Here is an 18,799-nt window from a genome sequence, read left to right on the forward strand (position 1 = left end):
CGGGGACTAATTTATTTCACTTTTTTTCTCTCATTGTCTAACCATATCATATTTATTTTTATATTTTGATTATTTACAAGTTATTACTTTTTCTAGTTTGCGTTGGGGTGTAATTTGCAATTTTTGAAAAGAAGACGCTTTTGAAAGTAAAGAGTATTTCATTGTTAAAACTTCTTCATCCTAACGGACCATAATGAGCATATGCGTATGCCGCCATTTTGATATTTTCTGAAATAATGACGTCATAGTGGAAACACCCTGTCACGTGACAAAGACTAACTCTGCAAGTCTGGCGATATTACCCGGAATTAGCCGATCTTAATCGATCATTCGTAAGGGTTAAGTCGATGGACATTCCAAAAGAGAATAAATGATATTATATAATTAATAAATGATATTACGAAATATTTATTTCTATAGATTTATTTATATTATTTCGGATACATCGTGAAGTATATAGCTAATTGTGATACGCTGTATTTATCAGATTTCATATATTTATCAAATATTATTGATTTATTTATTCGTATATTTTCGTATATTACTCAAGTAAAGCATTTATTTTGAAACTATATATATATATATAAACGTCTATTTTTGGTTGCGGGCTTGAGATGTTTATATTGTATATGTATTATATTAATCATGCGAAGTCAATTGGTATAAGGGAAGTAATTTCTTTTTTGTTCCATACTTCATTGAACAAAGTTATCTCCCTTTTAAAAGTTATAAGCCCGAAAGAGTTTGCCGTAAATTGTTTTCGAAAAGTTTTCAAAGAATTTCTCTATATATCATGAATTTATTACAACTGTGTCACGACATAGTATTTTATTTATAAGTGTTTTATTAATTATTTCTACTTTTGTCTTATTCAAACATTTTTGTTAATTACGATTTTTGGAATGTTTTTGTAACTTATTGTTTGTTATTTTATTTTAATTTACCCTTGTTATTATTCAATTTTATGGCATTTTATTTTTATTTTTAGTATATTAATCCAATAGTGTTCTTATCATTAAGTTTTATAGTTTATTAGTATTTCTTTTAATTTTTTTTACCTATTAATGATATCATAATAAAAACCTGATACTGTTCTTAAAGATACATTCATATTTTGTTGTAGTTTTTGTTATGTTTAGTTTTGTTTTATTTTTGTTAAGCCACTAGTTTTCTTTTTCATGTTATGTCTATGTTTTAGGTTACTCAACCTTATAGTGTTCAATTATCTAGCATTGTTAACCTTTTATAGATGTTATTTTTTTAATTTTTGATTTTTACACTATGGTCTTCAGATGTCAAATTTATTACTTTCAAGATTTTTAACTGTTCTTATTATGTACAAGGATTTTGACTATTTTTGCAACTTTTATGACTATTTCTAAGCATTGTTCTTTTCAATTACATGACAAATCAACTTAATTTACTTACGTCACTGAACTACTTAAGTCTCTGAATAGCAGAGAAAATGCTCATCCACCCAATTCTCGCAAGCAATTAACAAAGTATATCCAAAATTTATATTTCGACATATCATAGTAAATGACGCCATTGACGTCACCAATTTATCCACTGTATTCTTGCAAGCTATAAACAGAATATATCCAAAATTCATATTTACACATATCAAATGAAATGACGCCATTCATTGACGTCTTCAGTTAATCCACCTTATTTTTGCGAGCAATAAACAGAATATATATTTAAATTCGAATTTACACACGTCAAAGAAAATGACGTCATTGTCGCCATAAATTGATCTTTATAATTCTTCCCAGCAATTTAAAAGCTTCTACCAATTTCATATTTGCACATATCAAATTAAATGACGCCGTTGACGTCTTCAGTTATGACGTCCATAATATTCAAACGTATTTTAGCCATAATTTTTATATATGTAGCTATTCATAAAAAGATAGAAAGTTACAATATTACTGGAGAGAGCCAATTACTGTCATGTTAAAATATTGTAGATTTATGTTTATTTGCTGATATGAATTTCCAAGAATGCTTCAGACTTTCTTTATAAGAGTTATTACAATAGTTACTTACTAGCAACCATGACCACGCAGGAAAATTCCCTTTGTATACAAACATAGCATCGTTACAATCATTCTACTCATCTATGCAAATATATCTATAGCTTGACTTCGAACTCACTGTTTAGTTTAGTCATAATATGCCTGTTGAATCAACAACAACAACAGTAATAACAACATCAACAACAATGATACTTAAGTGCACATTTTTATGTTGCTTACATTTTGTTTTGTCGTTATCTCTACATATTGTGTTATCTCTACATATTGTGTCGGAAATTGAACGCCTGACGCGCACATCATCTGTATTGATATATACTTGGATATTTTTAGCGGGGAAAAAGTTAACTTTTTTTTAACTAAAGTCAATGAGCCGAAATTTTTCATGTTTAATTTCTTAATTGCCAAAACAGATTTCTAAATCTTATAAATTGCCATGCTTGCTCTATAACTGGTCGTTTACATTTCCTCATTGCCATATTTACTTCTATATATTACCATATTTGATCTCTAAAAGTTCGATATTGCCATATTTTACTCTTAATTGCCACTTCTTTTATTTCGTTCTTTATTTGTAACCAGAATTCGCGCCAAGTTGCCATAATATTGCCATACAATGTTTATTAATGGAAAAATATAAACGCTTTCAGTTCAAACTAACACGACATGGTGGTTAATATAAAATGATAACGGTGCTGAGCATGTCTTTTTGGTCTTCCACTGAGATTTGATATTATTACAAACTGTTTATATTTTACAATAAAAAGAAAGAAAAATAATATTATCTAAATGTATTATTACCTCATTCTTTCTAAACGCGCGCACATACATTCAAATCCATTACTAAGATTTTTTTAGAATTAAACTTGAGTGCCATCTTCTTATATTGCCATATAATATAAAAAAAATATTAGTGCTCAGATAATTGGCATAATTTATGGCATTCGTGATTACATTTAAATTTACTGCGCATCTGTAATAGAACCGCATCTGTAATAGAACCGTGCAATATTTTTTTCAATACTGTACCCTAACTTCTAAATATCTGTATAAGAACAGGATTTAAAACTCAACTATTGTTACAAGAACGTTACTTGTATACATACATATTATGCAAAATCTAATATGATAAAATAATATATGATAATTAATGAAAGCACAAGGACGTTTTATTTGATAGAAAAAATGATATTTTTGATTAAATGATATTTTGTTAAATGCATATTTAAGTTGAAACACTCACTTAAACAGGGTACATAGATTTTGTTGTTTTTGTTGTGGTTTATTCTAGTGTTTGACTCATTAATTGAGCCGTGTCACGACAAAAACCAAAAAATAATGGGTTTTTCGACCAGGGAAAGAATTTCCAAAACCCAAACCTTTCGCATAGCGCGTCTGATCAGGATCCATGGCCCTTTTGCTTACAAAAATCCCAAAACAAGTAGAGGAACTGATAGCGAACAGCATGGATCCTGATCAGACTGCGCGGATGCGCAGACTGGTCTGGATCCATGCTGGTCGCAAACATATTATGTTGGTTTTGTCGTGACGCGGCTCAATTGTGTTCGTGTAAGTAATATTTTTATCAATCTAGCACATCTATGAATGCATGGAAATAAGACAATTCTTTTTTACATGTCCTGTTTATGAATGTCACTTTAACAGAAAAAAACACACTATTTACATATTAACACCTTCAAATATAAATTCAATAAACAAAGATTTCAAATCAAATGCAACACCTTAATGTTAATACGGCACTTTTACTTAACTTCAATTCAAGGTCATAGAAATTCTAAATTAAACATATGCTCACATAAAATCATTTATAATTTCACATTGTCTATGAGTTGATTTAATACAATGTACATCACAAATATAAACAAAAAGCACAAATACAGTGAAACCATTTGAGCCGCGTCACGACAAAACCAACATAATGGGTTTGCGACCAGCATGGATCCAGACCAGCCTGCGCATCCGCGCAGTCTGATCAGGATCTATGCTGTTTGCTTACAAACCCTATTACAAGTAGAGTAACAAACAGCGAACAGCATGGATACTAATCAGACTGCGCAGATGCGCAGGCTGGTCTCGATCCATGCTAGTCGCAAACGTATTATGTTGGTTTTGTCGTGACGCGGCTCATTTGTTGACTAGTTGACTTATATTTATAAAGTCCTTACCAAAGTTGTCTATATTTAGAAGTATTTAGTTCATATTTATGTCTACACACGTGCGTTCTTAAGAGAAAAAAAAACAACAACTAATGTATATTTGATAGATTTTTTCTTTGTTGATTTATGACGTTTTTGTTAAAAAGAGATTTAATTGATATTGTTAATGATTTATTAAAAATTTAATTGATATTGTTATTTTTTCTAAAAGAAATGTTTTTGTTGTACAAGTATAAACATGTATAAGCATAATTTTATGCCTATATTTTAAGTAATATTTCTTATCAAATTTTTTCTTTCTTTTTTGCTCTATTCATTGGTTTTTGTTGTAACTTTGTCAACATAATGAAAATTTAAATTTATTTGTAACCTAACCCTTTGTGTGCTGGAAAAATGTCGTTTGGTACAAATATCTTCTGCTTGCTTCCGGTCTGGTACCATGCTGTTTGTGGTCTGGTACCTGTTCACGGTCTGGTATCGACCTGTTTAGGGGTCTGGTACCAAGCTGTTTCAGTCTGGTACCAAACTGTTGCGGTCTGATACCAAACTGCGTGCGGTCTGGTTCAAACCTGTTTGTGGTCTGGTACCAATCTGTTTCGAGTCAGGTACCAAACTGTTCGCGGTCTTGTACCAAGCCTTTTTGCAAAGGCTTTTGGGATGGCTCTCAGCACGTTAAGGGTTAAAGGTCGTAAATTTGTTGTAAGTTACTCTTTTCTAATGTTCAAAAAATCTATTGAACAGCGTCGCGGTGTTTTTATGTATTTAAACCTTAAATCAATTTTTATGCTTTTTTTCAAATGAATGTTTTATATACATTGTAACTATTCTAACAAACGTATTATCACATCGGAATAAACAAACAACAGTTAGCCAAGATTTATTTCTGTATAATACATGTATACATAAAAATGTCAACAAACAATTGCCGATTTCCAATTGTTTGGTCAAAAGTTATACACAAACTTATTTGAAATATACATGTTTATTATTCTTTTTTACAGAACATTAGAATGTAGAATAGACAAAAATAAGGTTTTGTAGTGAAAACTCGCCTATAACTTATAAATATATAAGACAATAGATAAGGTTCAGGGTAATTTTTGAAAACAGAATCTCATATTTTTCGTATCTTAATGCACTGGTCAGTAAATATTTATAGTGTATAATTTACTTATTTTTGAAAAAATGCTGCACTTTTATTTTTGTTATCGCAATTTGAATTTTTTCGAATATCCAAATAATGCATATTTTCCTGTAAAATATTGTATCACAAAATTACGTGTAATAAAATTATATGTCTTTATAGATTTGTATTGTTTATGAATTATGATGTTTACAATTTTATGTCTTTTTTAAGAGTTAAATGGACGCAACTTTCAAAACGTCGGGCTTGACTCTGCGGTGACATTTTAAAGCATTTCCGATACCTATTTGTTTGTGAAAAAAAATCATCCGCTTTTCGTATTAACAAAACATGTGTAAAATCATTTCATTCCAATTCTATTACAAAACAATTTCTTTAATGACACCTGAGTTTGGTATAAGGCATTTGGGTGGTATATAGAAAACAAAAACTGGACTTCGCGTAAAACATCGGACGATGTTTAAGGAGCCAGGAAATGAATAAGCTTTCGGGGATTGGAAACGCGCGATAAATAAGTGTCGGTGATAAGAAAGCAGAATTTCAAAATCAGACACTGGGGAGGTAAAAAGCAATATGAAAATTAATAAAGCATCTGGCGGTTACGTAAGACATCGGAATTTTCAGTAAGGTCGCGTGGCAGTCTAAAAAAAAAACAAAGTGGTATAAAAGTTGTCGGGCAGTATATTAGACTTCGGGGGGTATATAATACATCGGGATGGTATGGAAGGCATTTGTGTGGTATACAAGGTTACAGTAAGGCATCGAGGTGATATAAAAGGCATCGGATAACGTTAATGTAAGAAAACGGGGTGGAATACAAGGCATCGAGCGGTTAAAAAAGTTACTGTAAGACAACATGGTGGTATGGAAGGGTTTGGGTGGTATATAACGTTATTGTAAGACAACGGGTTGATATAGAAGGGGTTATTGTTACACAACGGAATGGTATATAAGTCGTCAGGTGGTATATAACGTTAATGTAAGTCAACGGGCTGGTATATTATTAGTTATAAAGATTGTTGACATGTTATATGGCCCTATATAAACGGCTGTTTGTAAATATAACCCGAGCCGCTAGGCGAGGGTTATATTGCAAACAGCCGTTTATATACGGCCATATAACCTATCAACAATCTTTATAACGAATTTATAATACAGCAAACATCATTTTTAGAGAAAAAAGTAACATTTCTTCATTAATCGACAGCAGCCGTGTATATAAAGCTATATAAACGTCACGATTATCCAATGAAAAGCGACGTTACAAACGTGCAGTATTATAAAAGGCATCGTTTAGTAAATAACGTTACTGTAAGGCAAAGGGGTGAAGACAAAGGGGTGGTATATAAAGCATCGGGCGGTATATAACGTTACTGTAAGACAACGGGGTATGAAAAGGGCATTGAAACGACAAACAGCCATCATCGTTTAATAAGATAAAGTAGGAGAGCAAATTAAATTATCCAGTTCAAAATACGTAAAGAAAAAAAACTTTTACATTCAAAGTTCATATGTTAAGCATTTGTTTCATGAACCTTGTTATTTTAGCGTTATTCGGTGACAAGCTCGTGTTCCGGGGACACCATTGCTGTACACCTCAGCGACGTCGGACAGCGCCAACTCTTCACCAAGACCGGGTACTATAAGGTTCGTACATATTTTTTGGTATGACACCATAATAATTAAATTAAGTGTTATATATATGTGTAAGCGTTTTTATCTAGTCTAGTCTTTTAATAGAAACTGTTTAGAGTGATTACAATGCTATTTAAATCCGCTTTTACTATAACTGTTTTGGTTGGTTATTATACTATTTAAATCTACTTTTATTTACGACAGTTGTTTTGATTGATAACAATTGTTTTTAGATTAACTTTTACTACAACTGATTTGATTGGTTACAATTCTATTTAAATCTGCTTTATAACAACTATTTTGATTGGTTACAATGCAATATTAAATCCACTTTGACCACAATGTTTTATTGGTTATAATTGTATTTTGTTAGTATTATTATTGTCGGATTTGTTACACTTGTATTTTAACTAACTTTTACTGATATTTTTTACTCATGTACATTGATGATCCGTGCTCCAGTCATTCTTATGTCGCATAAGTGTTTTATAAAGTATATAATATATGTCTACAAAGTATATTATAATTGTGTAAATTTTTCATTTTATTTTTATTTTTTACAGGGGGCTATTGTTGCTATAAAAACCATACACAAGTCTAACATAACAGTGACGAAACCTTTACTTATGGAAATAAAACGGGTAAGCTTTGATGTACTTTTTTTCTGATAAGCTAGAGGAAAAAAATCATAAAGAATACAAAAACATGATAATATATGTAGTTTATTCTAGGTTTAGACATTGCTACATTTCTAGTTTTCCTATTATTGTTGTAAGTGCGTCAAGACCAGTTTATTTATGTGGCGGCCGTAATGGTGAAACTTGGAAAACACGACATACAACCTTTATCGCCCTACCACCAGAAAGCAATGGCACACGCAAGCGTCTAGACATAACTTTATAATACTATTATTATTATTGTGATGATGATGATTATTATTATTATTATCATCATCATTATTATTGTTATTATTACTACTATGATGCGTTTTAAGTACGTGTGTATTTTAGCATTAGTCATTCTGGACATCATTTCCGGTTTTCCTAATTACATTAGATTATATAGCACCCTGTTTAAAGCTGCATGCCTCCAGATTCATGCTAATTTTACATGAAAATTTTGTAAAATGTATTTAAAAGTAAAACATTGTATAGTAAATAAAGAAAGTAATTTACACATTGCAAACGGCAATCACAATGTAATATTAATTATCAAAAAAAGAGGTCAAAATACGCAAAAATAGTCCTTCCTGCGTTAGTCACGCAGTAGAAATGTGGTGATACATACTGCAATTACTACTACTTTGCTCAAGGTTGATTTTCTTGAAATGATTATCTGGCGGCATGCAGCTTTAAATAACGGGACTGTTGTCTGTGCATCATACCAAAATCGGCATTTAAACCTGAATCATTATCGTTTCATACTGAATTATATTTTATGATTCTAAAACAATGGTCTTTTTTTGCAGATAAAAGACCTTGCCAATGACCATATAGTGAGATTTATCGGAGCTTGTATTGACGTTCCACACATGTGTATCCTCACAGAATATTGCCAGAAAGGCAGTCTACAGGTAATAGAGTTACTTCTCCTTGACATCAGTTGCTTCCCCTTGATAGTGGTTACTTCCCTTGATAGTGGTTACTTCCCCTTGATAGTGGTTACTCCCCCTTGATAGTGGTTACGTCCCCTTGATAGTGGTTACTTCCCCTGTTTTGGAATAACTTCCCCTGTTTCCCAACATGTATTTTTCATGTAAACGTGCACATACGTCTATAATTGTAATTGACAAGGAAAAGCGGGACAAATCCGAATTAACTGAAAAAATGTTTTCACTCATTTTTCTCCCTTCTATTATTGTTAATCTTTTAATATACGTATTTTCTTTGTGCCCGTACAATTTAAAAAAATATTAAATCTTGATGATTGAATATTGTAATTCATATAATTGATTACCGAGTAATTTTGACAGTGCACGTGTTTCTCGTGTAATTGCAGGACGTGTTAGAGAATGAGCAAATCAAGCTTGACTGGATGTTTAGATACTCATTAATGCGGGTTTTAGTTAGAGGGAAGTATAAAAGTAACACAGTAAGTAAAAAATTTTTCAGGGTAAGGTTTCGTGTATCACGGTATAATGGAGGCTAAATCTCCTGCGTTTCCCCCCTATCGCTCAAAATCCCCTCACTTTTTTACTCTTAAAATAAGTGAGTGTATTCAGTGAGCTGCGAAGGGAGCATATCGGGGGGGAAAGTTACAGGGAAATTGGGAAAATTTTAAAAAACAGACGGGTTTAAAGTAATTCATTGTACAAAAAAGACACAGACTTTGAAGTAAAAAAAGATTTAAAAATGTAAAAATATGAAAATTTTTTATATCAATAATAAAAATTTGATTGGGCATTTAGTGATTGATTAAAAAGTGATAGGATTGAATTGAAATTGGGTGTGTTTTTTGTAAAATGATTTTAAATTTGGGTTTTTGTGATTTTATTTATTTATTTTACTGGTTGATTTTTGTGATTGATTGTATGTGATTGATTAATTGATCGATCCATCGATTAATTGATTGATTGATTGATTGATTCGATCGATCGATCATAACCATAAACTGCAATGTCCGTTTATCGTTCTTTGAATTTGGTTCGTAAACTCATTTAATTTTCTAAAAAAAGTAAGATTTTGCTATAGAGGAATGAAACTTATTATTTAGTTTTACTATAACTTTACTTACGTGGATTATTGCTCTGCAGAGGGTTGTTCTTCAGAGGTTGCACTGTAATTTTATCTTTAATCCACAAAATTATTTTTTCAGGCCATGGCATATCTATGTTCTAGTGATATTAAAAGCCACGGGGCTTTAAAGTCTACAAATTGTGTCGTAGATTCAAGATTTGTATTGAAAATTACCGACTTTGGGCTTCACGACTTGAGGGGCCAAGACGAAGAAGTTCCAGAGGGCTCGTATGCTCATTACAGAAGTGAGTGTTTTAGATTTATGCTCATTACATACATGTGTTTTATGTTGTATGCTCATTACAGAAGTGAGTTTGTTTTATGTTTTATGCTCATTACAGAAGTGAGTTTGTTTTAATTATGCCCATTACAAAAGTGAGTTTGTTTTTATTATGCCCATTACAAAAGTGAGTTTGTTTTATTGTGCTCATTACAAAAGTGAGTTTGTTTTAATTATGCTCATTACAGAAATGAGATTTTTTTTATTTATGCTCATTACAGAAGTGGTTTTTTTATTTATGCTCATAACAGAAGTGAGTTTGTTTTAATTATGCTGATTACAGAAGTGAGTTTGTTTTTATTTATACTCATTATAGAAGTGAGTGTTTTGTTGTATGCTCATTACAGAGACAAGTGTTTGTATTCATGCTTATCACAACAGTGAGTTTTTAGATTTATGCTCATTACAGAAAAGAGTATCGGTATTTGCTCATTACAGAAATCAGTAGTTATTGTTATGTTATATGCCCTTTACACAGATAAGTGTTTTGATTTATGCTCGTTAGCAGAAGTCGGTATTTTGTTAGTTTATACTGATTTTTTTAGTTCGATTGTGTTTAAAAATAGATGATTATTGAAAGACTCTCGAATCTATTCCTGAAACCAACCAGTACTAAGTAATGCCAACCAGTGCTTAGATATGAGTATAAAGTTTCTTTGCTCACGAAAACAACGGCTTGACACTGACGGGGTTTAAACCAACGTGGCTAAGAATACTAGTCTGACGCATTAACCACTTGGCCACACCGCCACTCACAGAATAAGAATTAAATAGAATACTATTATTTTGTTATTTGCTCATTACATAAATGTGTGTTTTGATTTATGCTCATTACAAAACTATATTTGTTATATGCTCATTAAAGTTGTGTTGTGTTAACAATTTTTACAGAAATGAGCATTTAATCATATGGTACTTACATGTATAAGTTTTTGTTGACACTCATTACAGAAATGAGTGTTCTTACACGTGTATGCGAATTACCACATTACAGAAATGAGTGTTTTACACGTGTATGCGAATGAACTCATTACAGAAATGAGTGTTCTTACACGTGTATGTGAATTAACTCATTACAGAAATGAGTGTCTTACACGTGTATGCGAATTAACTACATTACAGAAATGAGTGTTTTACACGTGTATGCGAATTAACTCATTACAGAAATGAGTGTTTTACACGTGTATGTGAATTAACTCATTACAGAAATGAGTGTCTTACACGTGTATGCGAATTAACACATTACAGAAATGAGTGTTTTACACGTGTATTCGAATTAACTCATTACAGAAATGAGTGTTTTTGTATGCTAATTATTACAAGTAAAAGAGTTTCGTTTATTTGCCCATGTATGCCATCGTAGATCTATATAAAGAACAGTTTTGGAATAAGAAAAGTATCATCTTGATATACATATTGAATATAAATGTCCGACCCTAACAATATATATAAAACAATAGCTTATTATGACGTTAACACGTGGCAAGACAGTCCACAACGATCAAGTTGTTGTGAACATTATGTTCTCTCCTTTTTTCTTTGTGTCTTATGTGTTTGTAGACTAATTAATTTTGATAAATATATAAGCACAGACTTTGTTAACCTGCCAGTAATAAAGTTTGAGCGCGAATCTATAAAATTTCGTCACGTCGTCTCATCTATAAATAGATGACGGAATTTAAAAATAACGTATGTTTCACATAATGACAGATCTGTATGCGGCGTGTCAGTATTGATTACAAACAAAACAAACATGGCTATTTCATTACATACGTGTATGTCCATTTCCAGCAGACGAAACATGTTTATTAGAAAACAAACCATGAATAAAAAGTTATGAATCTTGTAGCCGTGTGTATGTAAGCTGACCCTGTATAAGCAATTCTTTGAAAACATTTGTTTTAAGTTTGTTATGAACTTAAATATAACAGTTTTTTTGTTTTGGTTTGTTTATGGTTTGTTATGAACTGAAATATAACAGGATTTTTTTTGTTTTGTTATGAACACATATTTAACCGTAGTTTTGTTTTGTAATGGACTCATCTGATGTACATTTTGTTTGATAATGTGAGTTGCGGACACATATATTACATGTATCATATAATTGTACAGATTTGTTATGGACTGCCATAAAACAATATATATGTTCTTAGGGCTGATTTTTGTTTAGATCTGTTATGAACACACTAATTATTGTTAAGGTCCGTTGTGGACTCATATGTAACCGTATTTTGTTAAGGTTTTATATTGGCCCGCATGTAATAACTGCCTGTGTTTAAGTTTGTTATGGACTCGCATACCATATCGTATCTTTGTTCAGGTTTGTTATGGACTCGCATACCATATTGTATCTTTGTTAAGGTTTGTTATGGACTCTCATACCATATCGTATCTATGTTAAGGTTTGTTATGGACTCGCATACCATATCGTATCTTTGTTCAGGTTTGTTATGGACTCGCATACCATATTGTATCTTTGTTAAGTTTTGTTATGGACTCGCATACCATATTGTATCTTTGTTAAGATTTGTTATGGACTCGCATACCATATCGTATCTTTGTTCAGGTTTGTTATGGACTCGCATACCATATTGTATCTTTGTTAAGGTTTGTTATGGACTCGCATAACATATTGTTTCTTTGTTTATGGTTTGTTATGGACTCGCATAACATATCGTTTCTTTGTTTATGGTTTGTTATGGACTCCTTAAAATAATCATATCGTTTATTTGTTGTTTTGTTTAGGTTTGTTTTTTTCTCATATACACTACCTTACTTTTTTACTTCTGTTATGGAGTCACATATAATATGAAAACATCTACCTTTTATTATGCTCCCCGAAAAATTTCGGGGGAGCATATAGTCGTCGGGTTGTCCGTCCGTCCGTCAGTCCGTCAGTCCGTACGTACGTCCCGAATTCGTGTCCGGCCCATAACTTTGTTATTTGAAGTCGGATTTTAAAACTATTTCACAGAAATGATCACCATATTGAGACGACGTGTCGCGCGCAACATTTGGGTCGCTACCTTGAAGGTCAAGGTCACAGCATGACCTTGCAGCAAAATCGTGTCCGGCCCATAACTTCGTTATTTGAAGTCGGATTTTAAAACTATTTCACAGAAATGATCACCATATTGAGACGACGTGTCGCGCGCAACATTTGGGTCGCTACCTTGAAGGTCAAGGTCACAGCATGACCTTGCAGCAAAATCGTGTCCGGCCCATAACTTCGTTATTTGAAGTCGGATTTTAAAACTATTTCACAGAAATGATCACCATATTGAGACGACGTGTCGCGTGCAACATTTGGGTCGCTACCTTGAAGGTCAAGGTCACAGCATGACCTTGCAGCAAAATCGTGTCCGGTCTATAACTTTGTTATTTGAAGTTGGATTTTAAAAATATTTCACAGAAATGATCACCATATTGAGACGACATGTCGCGCGCAACATTTGGGTCACTACCTTGAAGGTCAAGGTCACAGCATGACCTTGCAGCAAAATCGTGTCCGGTCCATAACTTTGTTATTTGAAGTCGGATTTAAAAAATATTCCACAGAAATGATCACCATATTGAGACAATGTGTCGCGTGCAACATGTGGGTCGCTTCCTTGAAGGTCAAGGTCACAGCATGACCTTGCAGCAAAATCGTGTCCGGCCCATAACTTCCTTATTTGAACTCAGATTTTTAAACTATTTCACAGAAATGATGACCATATTAAAATGGCGTGTCATGCGCAACATTTGGCTCGCTACCTTGAAGGTCAAGGTCACAGCATGACCTTGAAGCAAAATTGTGTCCGGCACATAACTTCATTATTTGAAGTCAGATTTTACAACTATTTCACAGAAATGATCACCACAATGAGACATTGTGTCGCGCGCAACATTTGGGTCGCTACCTTGAAGGTCAAGGTCACGGTATGACCTTGCAGCAAAATCGTGTCCGGCCCATAACTTTGTTACTGGAAGTCGAATTTAACAACTATTTCACAGAGATGATCACCATATTGAATCGACGTGTCGCATGCAACATTTAGGTCACTACGTTGAAGGTCAAGGTCACAGCATGACCTTGCAGCAAAATAATGTCAGGCGCATAACTTTGTTATTTGAAATCGGATTTTACAACTATTTCACAAAAATGATCACCATATTTAGACAATGTGTCGTGCACAATATTTGGGTTGGTTTTACACTTTGAACTTTGTCTGTGACATAACTCTGACACAACAAGAGGTATACCTTCCTGTGTCCAAAACCTATTCGGGGAGCATCACCCGGTTCAACCGGCTCTTGTTTAGGTTTGTTATGAACTCACATACATCCATAATACCGTATCTTTGTTTGGGTTTGTTATGGACTTGCATGTAAAGTTCATATTATAGAGTAGCTTTGTTATGAATTATAGTAGCTTTGTTATGAATTTTTGTATATCCAGACATATGTAATGTTCTTGAGTATTAACATATGTACATTTGTTATGAATAAACGTATAACCTGTCTATGTTAAAGACTTATTATGGACTCAACATTATCATATATATTTGTTTAGGTCTGTTATGGACTGCACCAGAGCTTCTTAGAATGTACAATCGATCTCCAAACGGCACTCAGAAGGGGGATGTATATAGTTTTGCAATCATATGTCAAGAAATTGTTTATAGGAATGGAGTATTCTACTTGGCAAATCTTGACCTACAACCAAAAGGTAAGACATTTGTAAAGCATGTAAAATGTTTTTAGACATTATTTGATTATTTTTTGAAAGCTGATAATGAAAGATTATTTATTGTGTATACAAGAAATTGACAATGTTCTAAAACATGTTTTGTGGATTTGTTTTTCTTATTAACTGTACGTATTTGATTGATTGTATGTAGCAATATGTTACAAATAACGTGACTGTCAAAATAATATTCGATCGAAACAAAAAAGCTATCTTGACACTAATTAATTACCTAATTTCCAATTTACATCAACGTGCAGATCTTAGTTTTAGCCTAATCAAATTATCTGCTGTACGCGGATTAATACTCTTGAAGTACTTTGGTCATTGACATACATTATATGATCGATCTATTTTCTCTGTCGGAGGCACATTCATTAAGATTAGACTGTCAAAAAGAAGTGAAAATGTAATGGATAAACCATACTGTGGAGACTTCCACAATTAGTTATCTGTCAATTTTTCTTGGAATCTAAAGAAGAAAAAAAAGATATATAATGCGATGGGGTTTAAGAAAACTGGATTTTAAGCACGTGGTAAATATTTGAAATTTAGTGTGTTAAATAAGCAATGGCGAAGTATTGCTCAGCCACGTGCTCGTTTTAATCGGATTTAATCTCGATTTATATAAAATTTTAAGAATAAGGTTTCCCCACCATCAATATATAGTTCACGAAACATCGGAACCTTTCGTCAGTTTCCGTGAAAACAGTTTTTTCTTAGAAATAAAACGAGTAAATGTGTGTTCTTACAAATTTGAAGCGGTCATAGAAATTGTATGTAAATTGCCGTTTATGGGTGTGATACCTTAATAGGTTGGGTGATATTTATAACCAAAGAGCGTCTTGTTAAACCAGATTTATTTGTTTGGAATCACGCAGACTAAGATGGTTATAAAATAAATCTTTGTCTGGATCACCATTCATATATAAAATTTTCACTGTGGATCTAGTTATAAAATATTTGAAGGATTTAAGAAAATAAACGTAAATATATACCAACAACATAACGTATTGTTGTACTTCTGCTGTTGCTTTTGTTGTTGTTGTTGTTGTTGTTTTACATAGATTTTATTTATGCGTGCAGCGTCATTAAATTTGTGAAAAATATAGTTCAAAGGTTTTGTTAATAATCAAGATTTGTTAATATTAATAAGAGCTAGAAAACATTGTAAACTTATTTTAAAAGGAAATTGTGCGCAAGTCTTTTGCAATTGAGTAGTAATATTTGCAGATTATAAAAAAGGTAAAATTCATATTATACCCGATGTTTAGAAGAAAGCAGATGAGTAGAAAAGGTGTCCAATAAATGATACATCTTTTTTGTGATTATGACTTAACTATAAGTTATCTCGTAGAATATAAGATAACATTGTTAAAGAACGGTGTCATTGGGTATAACATTTTGCAGAGGTGGTAGAAAGAGTTCGCGACTGGCAGAAGCCCCTGTTTCGCCCAACCCTGGAGGAGTTTGACTGCCCGTGTGACGAGCTCGCCGTCGTTATCAGACGCTGTTGGGCGGAAGATCCCATGGAGAGACCGGATTTTACGTCATTAAAGTCTATAATTAGAAAGTTAAACAAGTAAGAATGATGTTTTCTAAGGCGTTATTTAGATTAATGACGCCACATATGTAGCCATATTTATTTCAAAGTCTATAATTAGAAAGTTAAGCAAGTAAGAATGATGTTATCTAAGGCGTCATTAAGTTTAATGACGTCACATCTGTCGCCATATTTATTTTGAAGTCTATAATTAGAAAGTTAAACAAGTAAGAATGATGTTTTCTAACCGTTTGATGCATTAACGTCTGTGCGTTATTAACTTAAATGTGCGTCATTAAGTTAAATGACGTGATATCTGACGTCATATGATGTGTTACTATCCATTTCCTTATTCTGTGCATTACACGATCGCGCAAATACCGTTTTTACAGAGTCGAAAAAGCGGCACTGAGTTGTGATTAAAGCTGAAACGATATCTGTTAAATATATAAGTTAAAAAGTTTCTTTATGATTTATCCAATAGGTCTTAGATCAATGTGGCGAAAACATATATGAAAATACATATATGGCGACAAGCTACAATCATCACAAATACGCGTATTGAATTTATACATAATTTGGTTATTTCAAGTAAATAAACTAGGGTACAAAAGCCCGCATTGGTCTCATTTAGTTCGAAAAGGAAAGGAACAAAATGTGACAAATATTCTTATTATTTGATACTTTAAACGTTTTATTTTAATTTTTAGGGACGGGGACAAGGGTAATATATTGGACAATCTGCTATCTCGTATGGAGCAATATGCGAACAATTTGGAATCACTTGTCGAGGAGCGTACGGCCGACTTCCTGGAACAAAAGAAGAAGGCGGAGGACCTTCTGTATATGATGTTACCGAAGTAAGTTAAATTTGTCATATACTTATAAATTAAAAATTGATGAAATAAAATGCGTATTTTCATTGTTTTTTCATTTTCTGTATTTTCACTGTAGAAAAAATATTTTTCACTGCACTGAAGCATATTTTCCGTATTTTCAGTGGTGCCTTGCGTCTCTTTTGATTCCGTGTCATAGTATATTGTTATATTGACCTTTAAAGGGTATAAAGCTATATATATGTGTCAAAAATTGTTGTTTGAATTTTAAAAGTAAATACTTCCAAATTATTTATACAAAAGAAAAATGAAAGTATATTGCCTTTAAAGATCCTGTAACACAATTTGATATGGTTTTATATCGTAAATATGATGCTCAAACTAAGATTTATCAATTTTCAAAGTTCCAAAAAGCATTATTTATAAAGACATTATTGAATTTAACATTTCATGTAAATAAAGGGAGGTAATAAAAAGTTATGTTCTATAAAGTTTAAGTCAAATTTTTCAATAAGAAATGAATGCATATATTTTAATGATTACATATAATATATACGAATATTTGCAGTAACATTTTACATATTCTTCGATGTTTGAAAATTGTTTTATAAGCATAATTATATACACATATATAATTTCACTTAAGCGTGGTATACAACCTTAATTACAACATACAGAATCTTTAAAGCGAATGACGCACGAATGGCGCTCGCATGGAACGCACACATTGAACGGTTAAACGCTACTTTAAATAGCAGCATAATATTTTATTGCGAATTAAATTATTCTGTTTCCGTACAACATTCATATATAAATAACAGTTACATTTTATGTTACAATCGACCTTAAGATTATGGAGACAATACCGTACAGTTATACTGTTGTCAAGTTTTATCAAAAATGTTTATAAGATATAGCTTTATACCCTTTAACGTTGTGTTGTTGTTTGTATTTTTCGTCATTGACAACACTCGGTACTTGCTTATTGATATAATGAATTATAATAAATTTAGCATTGTCCATTGTCAAAATTAAGATATTTCATTGTTAAATTCTTGAACAAAAATCTGCCGCAGGAAAGAGTGTCCTTATACTCGGTGTAGAAAAATAAACTTGTTTGATTAGAATACACAATGAGTAGACAATGAGGCTCATGTTCAAAGTAAAATACGAAAATTTATAGTGTTCGGTTAACATCCGGGCAACATTCTTTCATTAAAATGATAATACTATTTGTTTTATATAACCGCCTTTGTTTGTATTTCGTGTGTTTTACTGAAGACAAATAATTATCATCATGCACTGGGTGCAACATCAATTATGACAACATATTGCATGTCAACATCCGAATGGCGTGTTCTAGATATTTTATCGAATTTGAGCCCAACACTAATTTACGGACAAAAGTTCAAACGCTTCAGTACATTGTTAATTTAATGTCCTAAATTTTTGCAGACCTAAGTTGAAATTGGTGTTTTATTTTCGTTATAGGAATTCATATAAAAAGTGTCTGTTAAGTAATTGATACAAAGTTATAAAATGTAAACATTTGATCATTTATACTACTAGTTACTTTACTAACAATAAGTATATTTATTACTATATCATAAGTGACAAGTATATATAAAAGTAGCATTTATTTTTTTAATAATTATATTTATAAGCAATAAGTATATTTTATAAG

General features: G+C 32.0%; 1 protein-coding gene across 1 annotated transcript in view; it reads left to right on the forward strand.

The window, feature by feature from the left end:
• The window catches only part of LOC132759222 (atrial natriuretic peptide receptor 1-like), a 237,583-nt gene that overhangs the window by 204,462 nt on the left and 14,322 nt on the right, over window positions 1-18,799 (forward strand). Inside the window, exons 9-16 of the mRNA XM_060750954.1 lie at window positions 6,906-7,004; window positions 7,556-7,633; window positions 8,461-8,565; window positions 8,991-9,083; window positions 9,807-9,972; window positions 14,563-14,718; window positions 16,147-16,318; window positions 16,990-17,139. Of these exons, the coding sequence (XP_060606937.1) occupies window positions 6,906-7,004; window positions 7,556-7,633; window positions 8,461-8,565; window positions 8,991-9,083; window positions 9,807-9,972; window positions 14,563-14,718; window positions 16,147-16,318; window positions 16,990-17,139 (1,019 nt within the window). The remainder of the gene's footprint in view (window positions 1-6,905; window positions 7,005-7,555; window positions 7,634-8,460; window positions 8,566-8,990; window positions 9,084-9,806; window positions 9,973-14,562; window positions 14,719-16,146; window positions 16,319-16,989; window positions 17,140-18,799) is intronic.

Source organism: Ruditapes philippinarum, unplaced genomic scaffold (assembly GCF_026571515.1).
Source record: "Ruditapes philippinarum isolate M1 unplaced genomic scaffold, ASM2657151v2 ctg20_1_1_1_1, whole genome shotgun sequence".
Lineage (NCBI taxonomy): Eukaryota > Metazoa > Mollusca > Bivalvia > Venerida > Veneridae > Ruditapes > Ruditapes philippinarum.